Source organism: Camelus dromedarius, chromosome 32, assembly GCF_036321535.1.
Source record: "Camelus dromedarius isolate mCamDro1 chromosome 32, mCamDro1.pat, whole genome shotgun sequence".
In the NCBI taxonomy this organism is placed as follows: Eukaryota; Metazoa; Chordata; class Mammalia; order Artiodactyla; family Camelidae; genus Camelus; species Camelus dromedarius.
In genome coordinates, this window is record NC_087467.1 from 12723741 (window position 1) to 12740352 (window position 16612).

The 16612-nt window shown below is 33.7% G+C and overlaps 1 protein-coding gene across 2 annotated transcripts in view; it reads left to right on the plus strand.

Annotated features, from left to right (window-relative positions):
• SS18 (SS18 subunit of BAF chromatin remodeling complex) overlaps positions 1–16612 on the plus strand; it is a 56073-nt gene that overhangs the window by 37666 nt on the left and 1795 nt on the right. The window contains exons 6-10 of one of the 2 annotated variants that reach the window (XM_010977101.3): positions 470–637; positions 1303–1407; positions 4270–4362; positions 5072–5194; positions 7644–7777. In XM_010977101.3, the coding sequence (XP_010975403.1) occupies positions 470–637; positions 1303–1407; positions 4270–4362; positions 5072–5194; positions 7644–7777 (623 nt within the window). The remainder of the gene's footprint in view (positions 1–469; positions 638–1302; positions 1408–4269; positions 4363–5071; positions 5195–7643; positions 7778–16612) is intronic. The other variant, XM_010977107.3, reaches the window with a different exon arrangement.

Genomic DNA, 16612 nt, shown 5'->3' on the forward strand with positions numbered 1-16612 from the left:
GGGGAAAAAAGTGGATATCCAGAAATCAGATTTCATTCCCTTGGTTTAACTGCTGATTTTCTATGTGATTTTGTGGTTTACTTTGTTTTGGCATGTTTTTTTATGTGGTGTAAGGATTCTGTCTTTTCTAGAAAGATTATATAGATAAATACCATACTTACATAAAGAAAAATATATACATTCAAGATGTTCATATGTTGTATTTACTCTGTTTTTACACAAATTGTTAAAATATTCCTCCAGTGGAATTCAAATCAACTACCATGGATTAGTTGTTTTCCCTTGTTTGCAGGTTATTTTGGGCATGTGAAGTTTAATTCAAAGATTTCTTTTTATTATTGGAAGTCAGTTTATTTTGCAGTAAATTACATATTTCAGGGATTAGATGATAATAAAAGATTTTTGAATTTCTCTTAATATGTTAAAATTACGTGCAAAAAAAATGTGCATAGTATTTGTCTTTTTTCAGGTCCAATGATGCATCAGCAGCCTCCTTCTCAACAATACAATATGCCACAGGGAGGTGGGCAGCATTACCAAGGCCAGCAGCCACCTATGGGAATGATGGGTCAAGTTAACCAAGGGAATCATATGATGGGTCAGAGACAGATTCCTCCCTACAGACCACCTCAACAGGGTAAGATTCCATTTGGATAATTTTTTTTAACAGTAGTTGAAAGTCTTTAAATGTTTAAATGAACTTTTTATCTAGATAAAGTCAGAGCTTTTTGTTTCTTGATTTTTAAAATTGTATTTTATTATTTTTCTTAAAAGGTAGTAGGCACAGTAGGTACAAAGGGTCATAAAGTAGATATGAACTTCCTGGTTTATAGTTTTATTTAGTCTTTTCTGGAAAAAGGTTACATCATAAAATTCTATATCAAAAGCTTATGAATTTACAGCAGAAAATACTGTTTTATTTTTGAGTAGTTACTAAAATATATGATCAGAAACAAACCCTAATTTATTTCAAACTGCTCTAATACCAAAGTAAAAAGGAAATTAATTTTCTATCAGTTTGAACCTTTTTAAGAATTTAATGTTTGTTTTTTTGAGTTGGTATTGTTTAATATTGCATGTATAGTCTTAACATTATTAATTCTTGTGAAATGTGGTGTGTGGTGCTGCTGTGTTTTTATGTATGTGTGTATATAAGAACAGTTAAAAGTCTCTAAAACGCCAGAGCTTTGGGAGGGGAATCAACAGCTGAGAAATAATCTCTCCTAACATGAGATTAGAAAGAAAGCCTTTGATGACATAGAGAACAAGTTATTTACATCTTGACTGGTTGTGGTTTTTCAGGCCCACCACAGCAGTACTCAGGCCAGGAAGACTATTATGGGGACCAATACAGTCATGGTGGACAAGGTCCTCCAGAAGGCATGAACCAGCAATATTACCCTGATGGTAATCTCTCCTAATGTTACCTTTCCCATTTTCTGTCCCTGCCCAGTATTAATGTAGGTAACTACTCAAAACATTTCAATGAGAATGAAGAAACTAACAATATGTTTCTTCCATATTTAGAAACACTTCAGTAATCTAAAGCATCAATGGTAGCATTAATTTATAATCTATTTTAAAATATATTTTGTTTAGATATTCTACATTAGTACCATCAGGAATTATGTTCTGTCACTGGAATCCTTTCTTATATGAAAAAGGATCCTTTTGTATTTGGAATTGTTCATTTGAACCAGAAAAGCAAGTGTTACTGATTTACTTTTTTAAATAACGGCTTTATTGAGCTAATTCATATACCATAAAGTTTACCCATCAGTTTACTTGTATGCATTGTATAAATAAGAAAAGAATATTGTTCTTGAGTATTTTTCCAAGTTTCATCACATTAGTTAATGTTGCATACATCTCAAAGAACTGTGGTTTCTATACATCAGCATTTGCATTTGGGAAAGATTTTGGAAGTTAAATTATATGCATAATAAGGCTGTTTATAGAGTTAGTAGAACAGAAAGGTATTTGGAAACCAGATTTTAATTTTAGTTATTTAGTTTAACGGTATTTTTATTTTTTAGTGGGAAGGTGGCTTGTGAAAAAGTCGTCAGTAAAAGATGTACTACTGTACTTAGTATTAATCCAAGCATACAAGTAGGCTTTGACAATGCAGTTCTTTCAATTTTCCTATATGTTTGGAAATTCTATGATATAGCATTGAAGAAAACATAATCCAAACAGATAAAATGGATCAATTAGAGGTAGTTATTCACATTATAAAATGATTTGTCTTGTCTGGAAGGATTTGCCAAAATCTTCATTTATATTAATCTCCCTTGATGTAATTAAGGTAAACTACTTAGCACAAACTTGAGGAAACTAAGAACTTGCAGCTAAGGTGTTGGGACCATTTGACTAGAAGCTCATATAAGCTAGCAACAAGGTGTAATTTGATATATTTAAAAAATCATTTTGTCTGCTCTTTTTTGTCAGTGTGTAAAGCATAGGTGGTGTAAGGACACTGGCTTTTTTCTGCAGAAATTCTTCCCATACAGGCAGAGCACTCACTCACCTGTAGAATTCTGCATACAAAGTACATGTTTGTTAGTGGTAATGATATGTATGGATAATTCTGGTTAGAAAACAACATATTTTTTAAAATCTGTTTTTCTTGCCCTGAATTGTTCAGAATGTTTTTTTTTTTCCCTTTCACATGTAGACATTGTATTAAGTTCTTTTTAAGTAAAAACTTTAGCTACATTTATCGACTATCAATATTTAAAAGAAATGAAATCTAGGTTGTTAAATATTATACATTAGGAAGGCTGCTGATTATAAATGTTTAATTTTTAAAATACATTTTAAGTAATTGAGTTGAATTTAACACTGTTATTTTTATTTTCGTCCTGAGTATTTCCTGAAATGTGAAATTTATATTGTTTTAAATATGAACTTTCTGTCCAAAATGTTATTTTTCTAAATAGCAGAACTTTAAGGATGCTATAAATAATTCGTTTTATTACATCATGGAATTTTAAAATTTAAGTGGTGTCATTTTTGCATAGGCGTACATTAATATATTTGTCTGACATTTACATAGAGTATTTATTCCATTGATAACAGCAGTTAATTTTCTTCAATAGCATTGGATGTTTTCTTATTATGCTTAGATACTTATACCAGTAAATGTGTAGATTAGGGGTTGGCAAACTTTTTTTCTGAAAGGGCCAGGGAGTAAATATTTTAGTCTTTGCAAGTCATACGGTCTCAGTCTCAACTACTGAACTCTTGTCATAAGCATGGAAACAGCTATAGAAAATATGAACGGGTGTGACTGTGTTCCAGTGAAACTCTTTACAAAAACAGGCCACTAGCTGTATTCAGACTGCAGGCATAGTTTGCCAATCTGTAATGTAGGTGTTTATGAGGTGGCTTGCGAACACTGGAATACTAGAGCAATGAGTATCACGTTTATTCATAACTATATTCCTCCTTCCTTAATTAGGTTTTCTTCTAAAATTTAGTTAGATTTTAGCAAACTGAAAGGTTATTTCTTGCAATTTCTTTGAGCAACTTAGCAAAAAGGACTAGAGTATTGATTTCATCAAAGTCTAGTCATCTTGCAGGTGTAATTTATCATGCTTTAAAATTAAAGGTGTACTCTTAGCACTTAACACAGTATTAATTTTGTGAAGGTGCATGTTTGTGATACTCTAGATGTATTTTCTAAAAGCTCCTAGAATGGCAGCATTAAAGCAATATATTTTTGCATCTGAAAATACTTTGAGGTACATATACTCTAAGCAAGTTAACATAAAATGTGAAAAGTTTGTTTCAGTTTCTTTCAGGGGAAAAAAACTTATGGAGCTCTTTTATATTTTGCATTGTTTTAGCATATGCTGTGAAATTGTCGACCAACAGAACAGGTGTTTTACAAAATATGATAATTACTTCCTTTGTTCATTCTAATTTAATTCAAGTTATTTACATGTGAAAGGCCTAAATGCTTTCATTCACTTTTTTTTAAAAAAAATGGAAGATAAAGTTTTTTTCCCTCCTTGATGAGGATTATCAGAGTTAAGGCTAAGTGTAATGTTTCTAAAACTGTTTTTTGCTTTAAAAAAATTTGCACGTTATCTCGATATGAAAACAATCACATTTGGTAAATATTTGGCTAATGCAGTTGAAATTATTTTTTATGTATTTCCATTTCTTTTTCTTTTTTTCAGTTTTATCTGAAAGTTTAACTATATTTAGGGTTTTTCACTCAGTGGCCATTAACGTTTCTTCCTGTCTCTTGTCGAATTGATGTAGGTCATAATGATTACGGTTATCAGCAACCGTCGTATCCTGAACAAGGCTACGATAGGCCTTATGAGGATTCCTCACAACATTACTACGAAGGAGGTATCTATATACCTTCACACACATCCACATATATATCCCCTTCTACAGGAACGAAAATTCTTGCATAAGACAACTTCTACCCACGCAAAGCTCTTGTAGAATACTAGTTGCTGGCTGTCTTGAAAGTTACAGGGAGCCTAGAACAATCAAAATAATTTCCTTACAAATATTTAAAATGTATAACCATGACTTGCCATTTCTAACAAAAATAAAAAGACTAAAACATTTTAAAATAATTTTTTCCTCAGTGGAAATTTTCTATTTGAACATAAATCCATCAATCCAATTTTTTTTCTTGTGTGTGTTTACATATGTATAATTTACACATAAGTATAGTGCCTTTAGGAAACAGCTTGCTGATCTTGTGTAGCTAGTGTGTGCTCTTGTAGCTGTCTTTAATTTTGTCTTTTTTATTTTATTTAGCATAGTCATGATCTTATGACTGTGATGTTCCAGTAAATGTAATGCTCGTATGGCAGAGACGCTGAAAATGCTGCAGTTCAACCTTGCAAAATTGGCTTTAACTGCAGTTTGTTTGGCCGAAACCCTTCTGTTTGGTTTGAGTTTTTTTCTTTGTTTTGTTAACTTTTAAAATCAATATGGCATTTCATTTTGTTCTTGTGTTCTTGGCTATGCATCTTAGAAGAAAAAAAGTTAATTAAGCAAACTTCTCAGTTTTTTTTTCCCCTCTTCTCCAATTACCCTGTAGGAAACTCACAGTATGGCCAACAGCAAGATGCTTACCAAGGACCACCTCCCCAGCAGGGATATCCACCCCAGCAGCAGCAGTACCCCGGGCAGCAGGGCTATCCAGGGCAGCAGCAGGGCTACGGTAACAGCTTACTGCAGTTTATTTTTGTCGCCAAAAGAATGTGATCATTGCTTTTTTAAAATATGGAAGTGGATAGTTAATGTTTATTTTTCTAAGAATTACCATTTTTGAAAATTCACAATTTTGGCTCAGACTACTACTGGAGTGTTTATTTTAAATGCTGTTGTTAAACTAGTAATCTGTTTAAAAAGAAACATAAACTAGAGGTGTTTCATTGACCAAAGGTAGGGTATGTAGCCATTTAAAGTGAACTCTTAAACCTATTTAGCTTTCATGACCAGCCAGTAGCTTTGTATGTGCTTGAAAAACTGATGAGTTGGGTGATTATTAACAATATCTGTATAATCTGCTTGGCAAATTTGTTTCTAAAACCAGTGACTGTTACCATGAAAAATAACACTGACTTTTTAGGTACAAATGAGATCTATTTGGAATACGTAAAGAAAATGTTTTTGTCATTCTCTATTTAAATAGCGTACACACCCGTAGGGGTATATTTATTGCAGATACTGTACCTTACAGAGTTTGGGGGAAATCCAGCAGTCTTTTCTTATTATATATTCACTGTAATATCTACTGTTTGGCTATCTGACTATTGGATAGAGATTAGGGAATGATAAAGACTTGATATCTCAGTCTTCAATTTCAGGCAACAATAACTACTTCAGATGTAGGAAAATACAGTTCCTACCGTAGGAGAAGTAGCTGCTTAATCTGGCATCATCTCTTACTAATATGATCTCTTTTACATCAGTCATGTCTTATTATTTTTATTCATTGGTTTAAGCTCTGCTGTTACTATGGGCACCTCTCTCCACCTATGATAGCAAATCTGAGAACCAGGATCAGGCTGAAATTCTCTTGCACCTTCAACATAAGCATTAAAATTCAGTTAGGTATTGGCAGTCAGGCATTTTCCCCAAAATGATGAGTTCTGATTCCCTAATTCCAGGTATGACTTTAGAAATATTCCATGGATTTCTTGTCTTTACAGAGGGACTTTAGTGGGAGGGTATAGTTCAGTGGTAGTGTGTGTGCTTAGTATGCACAAGGTTCTAGGTTCAGTCCCCAGTACCCCCATTAAAAATAAATAAGTAAACCAAATTACCTCTTTCCTAAAAATGCAATAAAGTACAAGGGAATTTTCTTGCTCTCCTCTCAAATGGCATTTCCATTTCATGACCGTTGAATATTTTGTACATTGAATAAATAGAGTATTCTGATTTTATTGTGTTTGTATGAAAACAAATATGTGGATCAGTCAGGTAAGTTTATTGATTTAAGATAAATATTATTTTCAGTGGAAAGAGAGTAAAAGAAATTTAGTAATTTTGGTTTAAGTAATTAAATACTGTTTTGTCATACATACACCCTAAAGGAGTTATTCCCATTTTGCTTATCTGTAGGCTTCAGGTGTCAAACTTTCTTCTGATAGGAAATTTACAATTTTAATAATTGGATGCATAATAATTAAATAAAGTAGTAGGCTGATGATTTATTTAAGCTTGAAAATTTATGGTTCTCTTTGACACCTTTCTCTGCAGTCAGTGGTTTTTATGACAGGTTTTAAATGGCCTTGATAGAAAACATTTAAGTGTCAAGGCTTTTCAGCTTATGCTTTATAAAGCGTTCTTTACAATAGACAATGGCAGAGTCTATGAAACATACATATTGTTTGGCGAACCAGATTAGTTCCTTGCCATCTCTGGAACTTCAAATCATTCATTTTTATGGGTTAAGTTTTAAAGGTGACTGCTACACAGAATGTAACTTTTGAATCAAGTTTTTTTCATATGCAACCTGTGGTTTTTCGAGTCTTCTTAGCTTCTGTTTGAAAATATTGTGATAGTGAGTTTGTCGTTGCAGAGCATACAGCATTCTTTTGGTGATTATGAATATAAATCTAGAATGTACATGTAAAATCATTCCTTGTGATTTTTTTCAATGATTGCAAGCATAAATCTTAAGAGTTTACAGCAGTAATTATCACAGATTTCAAAACTTTATTCAGAAACTATTTCAGTATTTTCATTTGAATCTACTTCTTGCTTTTCCTTTTATCTTTTTCCTTGTTTCTTTTTCTTGCTTACGCTGGTTAACTTTCTAGTAGAGATATGAATGAATTTCCTTAACATCATGGAGTTAACCTGCCTTATAACTCCTGGGTCTCTTTTACTCATTTTGACATACAAAATCTTAATGGCTAACACATAGCACCATAGTTACACTGAATGAAAGCCTCTTGGCACATGGTGGTATCCTTACAATAGTCTCACTTATTATAACCTTTGGAATTTATTTCAAAATCATTTGAGAAAAAGCAAGATATCAAACTGTCCTTTTTCGTTTAAATTTGAGAATGTAGTAACGCCTAATTCTAAATCCCTTCCAGAGTTCTAGGACTTACTATATTTGTTCTGGGCTTTTGTTTGTGTTAATTGTTTTGCAGGTCCTTCACAGGGCGGTCCAGGTCCTCAGTATCCTAACTACCCACAGGGACAAGGTCAGCAGTATGGGGGTTACAGACCAGCACAGCCTGGACCACCACAGCCACCACAGCAGAGGCCTTATGGATATGACCAGGTAAGCTCTTCGGCCAGCTGTGCAGTTGCCCTGTTGTTTATTCACTCTTGGTTAGGTTGAATGTTTTTCACTTGAAGATTCATTTTTCCTTCCTCTTGTGTCTTTTTCACAGAATGCTAGCACAGTCAAGCATAGTTGCTATAACATATAAAACATGTCTTATTTCTAGTACCAGCATTCATTCCTAGTCATTCATTCATATTCTCTCTCTGGTCTTTACCCCCCAGGCATACTTTCCTTCGCCGTTCCAAACATCATTTCATGTTCTAAAGCCCCTAATTTCTCTGATTTCCCTCATGCTTATTGCTCAGGACTAAGCACTGACCTGTTGAAATGTGGAGTCCCTCTGAGTCAGTGCTGTTACTAACTCTCATGTTCACGTCAGCGTTTTCGCCACACTTCCTTCACATCCACGGTATTCCTTCTCTTTAAATTCATGCTTAACACCTGTCTCTGTTGCCTCCTTCCATACACATATCTATTAACTCAGGTACTAACAATCTTTCTTTCTCCCCTATTGTCTTTCCTTCTCCTACCTTTAAATATGTAGAAGTGTATCTCATCCTAAGGTGACTGTATTCTCTTGATCCTAGTATTATTAATGCCTTCTTCTCATCACCAAACTTCTCAGACTTGGTAATCTGTACCACAGTCATTGTTTTGTGAATCTCCTCTTACATGCTCTAAATTATATGGTCTATCTTTAATTTTATGTATTCTGATACATGCATAGTGGTATCTCATTGTGCTTTGATTTGCATGTCCCGAAGGACTAATGATGGTGACTGTCTTCTCTTTTGCATATTTTCCATTTATGTATCCTTTTTTCTGAAATACATATTCAAATATTTTGCTCATTTTAAAATGCAGTTATTTTCTAACTATTGAGTATTGAGAGGTCTTATAAATACAAGTCCTTTATCAGATACTTAATTTCAAAAAATATTCTCCATTCTAGCTTGTCCTTTCATTCTCTTAACAGTGTCTTTCAAAGAGAAGAACCTCAAAATTTTTATGAAGTCCAATTTATCAGTTTTTTCTTTTATAGATCATTCTTTGGTATCACATGTAAGAAATCTTTACCACGGTCAAAAGATTTTCTTCTCTGCTTTCTTCTAGCAGGTTTTTAGGCTTTTCATTTAAGTCTATGATCCATTTTGATTAATCTTCATATGTAGTGCGAATTGAAGTTAGCATGGTTTTTCCTTTCCCTTTCATTTATCTTCCCCCAATTAGAAACTCCAATAGCTTATTATCTCAATACCATTTGTTGAAAAGACTACCCTTTCTCCACTGAATTGTCTACTTGAACCTTTGCCAAAAATCATTTGTCCATAAAGGCATCTATTTCTGGACTCTTCTATTACATTGTTCTATTTATCTGTTTTTATGCCAGTACCACATTGTCTTTTTTATAGTTTTGTAGTAAGTCTTAAAATCAGGTGTCTTCCAATTTTGTTCTTTTTCAAAGTCGTTTAGGCATTTTAAGTATTATGCATTTCCATATGAAGTTTAGAGTCAGCTTCTCAGTGTCTACAAAAAAGCCTATGAGATTTTTATTGGAAACACCTTATAGATCAATTGGAAATTGATCCCTTGTTTGGAAATTGACTCAGTAAATCAGTTTGGAGAGAACCGGTATCTTTACATGATGTCAGTATGCTGTCCAACCTATGAATGTGGAAGATGTCCCTTAAAGATGTTTTTTCATTAGTGTTACGTAGTTTTCAGTGTACAGGTCTTACACAGCTTCTGTCAGGTTTATATTTAAAGTATTTTGTATTTTTTTTGATACTGTTACAAATTTCTTAAAAATGTGAATTTCCATTTGTTGCTGGTTATATACAAATGTAATTTATTTTTGTATATTGGTATTTTCTCAAATTACTAATCTTTGTTATTATTTCTATTTTGTAGAATTCCTATTTTGTAGATTCCTCCAAAATTTCTAACAGAAATCATGTTGTCTATAAGTAAAGAACATTTCTTCCTTCCCAGCCTGAATGCTTTCTTCTCCCTTCCATTTGTCTTCCCCCAGCTAGAAACTCCAATACAATATTGAATAGAAATTTTGAGAGTGGACATCTTTTGTCTTATTCCTGACCTTTGGGGGAAAGCATTTAGCCTTTCAGCCTCATATAAGATGTTGTAAGGTTTTCGTGGATGTTCTTTATCAGGTGGAGGTTGTTGCCTGGATCCCTAGTTTGCTGAGAATTTTTATCAGGAATGAATTTTGAGATTTGTCAAATGATTTTTCCTTATCTATTGAAGAATCATAGCTTTCCTTTTTTAGTTTATTAGTGTGTCAAATTATATTATTTGGTTTTCAAATTTTAATTCAACCTTGCATACCTTGGATACATCTCACTTGGTCATGGTGTGTTATCCTTTTTATATGTTGTTGGATTTGATCAGCTAAAATTTTAAGAATTTTTGCATCTATCATCATGAAGGATATTTCTGTTCTGGCTGGTGGGAATAAACATGATTTCTGTCCCTCTGTGAGCTCAGGTATTGCTTTCTCTAATCCTGCTGGGTGTTTCTTTCCCCAGTCTTGGGTGTTTTCCTTGCATGCATTTGCATATCCGTACTATGCTGAATACTCAAAAGATTTCCTCTGCAGATCTCCACAGTTCTCTTTCTGTGCATTTCTTTCTTCTCTGGTAGTGTGTCCTGTGATCTCTAACTCCTTTTTCTCTCTTCAGACTCTTAAGCTTTATCTCCTTAACTCAGACTCAGCCTCAGTCCCCCTCTATGCAGTTCAGCATGGAAACTCTCAGTGCAGTAAGATACGATAATCAGAGCACATTCCTTGTTTGTTTCCCATTTCTCATATATTGTTGTCCTTTGTTACCTTCTGTCCTGTGTTCTGAATACGATTATTTCATATATTTTGTGTAGTTCTTGCTTTTTTGAGGCTGGAGCGTAAATTAGTCTTGACTGGAAGCATACTTTTTTAACAGACTTTTTTTCAGCAGTTTTAGGTTCACAGCAAAATTGAGAAGAAAGTACAGAGTTCCCGTATACTCCCTACCCCTGCACATGCGTAGCCTATTCCATTTTCAGCATCCCACTCCACAGTGGTACATTTGTTACGACCAGTGAGCCTACTTGCATTGACAGATCACATTCATCCCAGGTCTATAATTTACATGATGGTTCAGTCTTGGTGGTGTGCATTCTGTGGGTTTTGACAAATGTATAATTACATGTATCCACCATTATAATATCATACAGAATAGCTTCATTCCCCCAAAAATTCTCTGTGCCCACCCCCTTCTTGCCTCTCTCCTCCCTAACTCCTGGCAACCACTGATCTTCATAGTTTGCTTTTTTCAGAATGTGATATACTTTGAATCCTGTAGTATGTAGCCTTTTCAGATTGGCTTATCACTTAATAATAAGCATTTAAAGTCTTCTCATGGCTTGATAACATACTTCTTTTTACAATTGAATAATAGCCCATTTGTTTATACATTCATTTATTGAAAGACATCTTGGTTGCTTTCAAGTTTTGGAGGTTAGAAATGAAGCTGCTATAAATTTCCATGTGCAGTTTTTTGTGTGGGCATAGATTTCAGCTTATTTGGATAGGTGCTAAGAAGTGAGCATAATTAGTGAATTTTATGATGAATATGTTTAATTTTGTAAGAAACTGCCAAACTATCTTCCATAGTGGCGGTACCATTTTGCATTCTCAACCAGCAATGAATGAGAGTTCCTGTCACTCCATATCCTCATCAGCATTTAATGTCAGTGTTCACAATTTTGGCCATACCAGTATATGTGTAGTGACACCTTACGGCTATTTTATTTTCCATTTCCCCAGTGACATGTGATGTTGGACATCTTTTCATATGCTTGTTTGCCATTGTTATATCTTCCTTGGTGAGGTGTCTGTTCAGGTCTTTGGCTCAGTTTTTAATTGGGTTGTTCATTTTCTTATTGTTTAGTTTTAAGAGTTCTTTGTACATTTTAGATAACAGTCCTTATCGGACGTATCTTTTACAAATGCTGCCTTGTTTTCTTGATTTGTCTTCCCATTTTCTTGACATTGCCATTTGCAGAGGAGAAAATTTTAATTTTAATGAAGTCTAGCTTAGCAGTTATTTTTCATGGATTATGCCTTTGGTGTTGTAGCTATAAAGTCATTGCCAAACTCAAGGTCAACTATGTTTTCTCTTATGTTATCTTATAGTTTTATAGTTTTGTATTTTTACACTTAGATCTATGATTTTATTTGAGTTAATTTTTCTGAAGGGTGTTAAGATCTGTGTCTAGATTCATTTTCTGGTATGTGGATGTCTAGTTTTTCTAGCACCATTTGTTGAACAGGACTATCTTTGCACTATTGTATTACCTTTGCTGCGTTCCAAAGACCAGTTGTTATATTTATGTGGGTCTATTTCTGGGCTGTCGATTCTCTTCTGTTGATCTTTTTTTCTGTTCTTTCACCAGTGCCACACTGTCTCGATTGCTGTAGTAAGTCTTGAACTTGGAATCTGTCGGTCCTCTGATTTTGTTCTTCTCCTCCAATATTGTATGGCTAGTCTGGGTCTTCTGCCTCTCCATATAAATTTAGAATCATTTTATCAATATCTAAAAATAACTTACGTGGATTTTGATTGGGATTGTGTTGAATCTTTAGATTCAAGTTGGGAAGAACTGACATCTCGACAGTATTGATTTTCCTGTCCATGAACACAGACATCTCTACCTTTATTTAGTTCTTTGATTTTTAGTTTTCCTCTTATAGATCTATATATATTTTGTTAGACTTATACCTAAGTATTTCATTTTGGGGGGTGCTTATGTAAATGGTATTATTGAATTTGAAATTTTTAATTTCAAATTCCACTTGTTCATTGCTGGTATATAGAGGAAAGTGATTGAATTCTGTATGTTAACCTTGTATCCTGCAACGTTGCTTATTAGTTTTAGGAGTGTTTTGTTGATTCTTTGGGATTTTCTACCTAGACAATCATGTCACCTGCAAACAAAGAGTTTTATTTCTTTCCCAAACTGTTTACCTTTATTTCCTTATACCATTGCATAAGCTAGGAATTTCAGTACAATGTTGAAAAGGAGTGGTGTGAGGGAACATCCTTGCCTTGTTCCTGATTTTAGCAGGAAAGTTTCATTAAGTGTGACATTAGATGTTTTTATGTTTCAGCATACTATTTATCTCCTTGTGACAGATTGTGTAATTACTGTTTGTTGTCATACTCTCTTCCCCTAGAATGTCAGTTCTTTTAAGACATCACCGTGTCTTGTTTTTATCACTGTTGAGTTGCCATCACCTAGTAGAATATACCAAGTAGTCAATAAATATTGGTAAATAAATACAGATAAATGAATAAATAAGGCATTCACTTCCTAAATTTGAATGGTAATCATAATACAGAAAGAAAGAAGCCCCTAGAAAGTATTGTGACAGAATAATTTTAAGACTTTTTATCTGATTAGATGAATGAAAGAAAGAAATTTAAAGGTATCGCTCAGGTGTCTAGTCTGGGGACTCTTGTCATTCCACGCACTCTCTCTAGACAGTCTCATTTACTCACATGGTTTCAGTTTACCATGCTGCTGACTCTCAAATCGCTAGTTCTAGTCTGACTTACCTTTTCTGAAAATCAGATGCCTAGTAGATGTCTCCACTTAGATGTATCATATCAATTTCACATAATCAAAACATTCATAATTTTTGTATGTAATTATGTATGTAATTTTTGTATTTTTGTGTTCTCTACCAGGGAGAGGGGTGTTGTTACCACACTAGAGTGCCAAGTGCCACATTTGACATTTAAGTCTTTCTCCCTCTCCCTTTCTCCATCTAATAAATGACAAAATCTTATTAATCTGAATTCCTTAAACATTCTTGAATCCATCCACTTCTCTCTAACCACTGTCTTATCTTTGTTTAGACCATTAACATCTCCTAACTTCATCATGGGATGAAGGATCCTCCCGCGCTGTCCTCTTTCCTCCTTTCCCATTCATTCTTTACTCTCTGGAAAGAGGAATTTTGTAATTACAAGGAAACTTAGAGAGTTGGAGTGATTTTTACCCAGGATGACAGAGGTAGGAAGTAGTCAAGCTGGATGGCAGATTCTGAGTGACTGGAGACCCCAGTGACTAGACCCTTCACTGTACCGTGCTGTCTCCAGTCGTATCAGTGAATAAGTAGTTCAGTTTGCAGAGCCCTTTCATGCTTTTCTTCTTGAATAACTTTTTGAAGCAGGGATTATAATTACCCTCACTTGTGAGTTGAAAAAATCAAGAAAGAGAAGATAGGTAATTTGTCTCAAGGACAAGAAACTGTTAAGTGGGAGAGTTAGAACTAGAAATTGATTTCTGGCTCCAAAACCCATGCTTTGCTAATGGTTGCAAATATACAGTATTTTGTGATTTGATTTTGTCATAGTGAATTGATCAAGTGTGGGTCAAGTTACTTAAATTCTCAGCGCTTCAATTTCTTCTCCTATAAATGGATGAGGGACATCCCATTTGTCCAACAGATGGACCAAAAGCACTTATTACGGTGTTTGACACATGGTAAGGTCTTAGTAATTGAGATATATTAAGAGTTAACTATTATTTATATTACCCAGACTTCTTATTTCCATTACTTCAAGCTCTGTGTTACCAAATAATTAATAGCTTCTACTTTTCATTATTTTGTATTCTTCCTTACTCTCCAATACCCTAAGCATTCTTTACCTATTTCTTCTCCATACTTTTGCTTTAGCTATTTCTTCCTTTTGAATTGCCCCTGTTTCTTTAATCTGCTATTCAAATTTTACTATTTTCTTAAGGCTCTCACAGTCTCTGAAATACTTTTCAAATTATTCTAGCTGTGCTAATCTTTCATTTCTGAACTTTTGTACTTGTTCTATAATTGCACTTTATAAGTCACTTCACTGTTTTTCTAATTTATTATGGTAATGAGTGTATAATATTTGCTCAATAAATGTTTGTAATTGCTTAAGTATAATATTTGGCATACATTATTGAAGAAGTCTTAATGTGTCAGGCTCTTTTCAGTACTTGGGGCATAAACATGGATGAGACCTAGTTCCTATCATCAAGTAATTTATAATATAGTAGATAAATTGTAGCTTCTGTTTATATAGCACACCAGTTCTTGACCTCTCTTCTGTTTTCACATCATTCATAATATGTGCACGTTCATTATTAATATCTTGTTACACACTTTCACTAGGGGAGCATTTCCTTCCAGCACTGAGACTTGCTGATTTATAATGTTTAAAAGCCCTTTCTCATGTCTTCTCTTATTTAAGTGTCCTAACAAACAAATAAGACAGGAGCTAGTATAACCATAAACAGAACGAAAATTGAGATCCAGAGATAGCAATGTCACAGTTCCACATTGTAAGTAAGAATCTGACTCTCAAAGAGCTTTTGTTAGACTTGAATAAAAAGTTAACAATAGAGTTGGGACTTAAACTCAGCTTTAAGTATTTGGATAATCTGACAACTGAATAGTAAGTTCCTGTATGCTAAGCATTTCTTAATTTAAACTTTGTGTTATAGGAATTTTTAAACAAAGACAACAAGGAGGAGTATTATGAATCCCTATGTACCCACCAGCCAACTTCAACAGTTAGCAGCATTTTACCTGTGTTGCTTTATATACCTCCCATGCTATTTTGAGTATTTTAAAGCAAATCCTACTCACAAATGTTTCAAGATGAGCATTGACTTTAAATTTTTCTGAATATAATTATGTACAATACATTGATACTTTTAAATACCTTAATTCTATTTATAGTTCATTATTCCATTAGATATATAGTGATATTTAACAGATTTTTAAGTATATCTATTTCTATGGAAATGTAAACTTTTAGGGTACTAGTTCTTACACAGGAGGATTTCAATTCTAGAATGCTTTTTTGATAAAAAATCATTAATGTGACTTGGAGGGGGGATATTTAGCCAGAGGAAACGATTAGATGGTTTTGTGCTTCCAATGAGTACTGTTTTGGGGAAATTAAGTGCTTTTATGAGCATTTATTTTAAAAACATTTAAGACAGTTTTGTTAAAAGAATTTTTTTTTTTTCCTGTTATGTCTCTTTTTCCTCTACCTCTCTTCTCTTTTGGAAGAAAAGATGTTCCTTCTCTTCTCCAAAAGCTAGCTTTAACAGTTGTATACCGGGCGTTATTTACCTCCCTTGTAGCCTTTTGCTACTTTATTCACAGCCTCTTTATATCTGTACTTTATTTTCTTTCCTTTCCTGTCAGCTTGTAGGCCTTTCAAGTCTACCTTATTAAAAGCAACAAAAGCAAAACAATCTTTCTTTGATTTTATATACCAGCTGCCTGTCTTAATACTTCTGCTGATACCTCATTGGCCTCAGGGAAAGGCCCAAATTCTATAGTGTGGCTAGAAGGTTCTTTTCCCTTTATCTCCCAGATATCTTTCCATCTTTGCTACTTATCCCAAATATCCTTACTGTTAATTCATAAATCATTATAATAATCTAAACAGTCACAAACTTGCTACATTAGCATATGATTTATACACTAATAGACACCATGCCAGAGGTTAGAACCAGAACTTCACTCATTCTTGATCAATTCAGCAAAATTCACCACTTAAATTCCCACTGACAGGTGCTGTACTAGGCTCAAAGACTTTGAAATCCATTTGCAATTGAAGACATTTCAGAGATACTGTGTACCTAAATATACAACAGTTTTTGTGTGTTAGATGTAGTTGCTTTTGTAGTATGGCAATGTTCAGGTTGATTTATAATTTTCTATGCCAGGCTGTCATGGTCAAACTATGATCTAATAATATTTTAAAATTT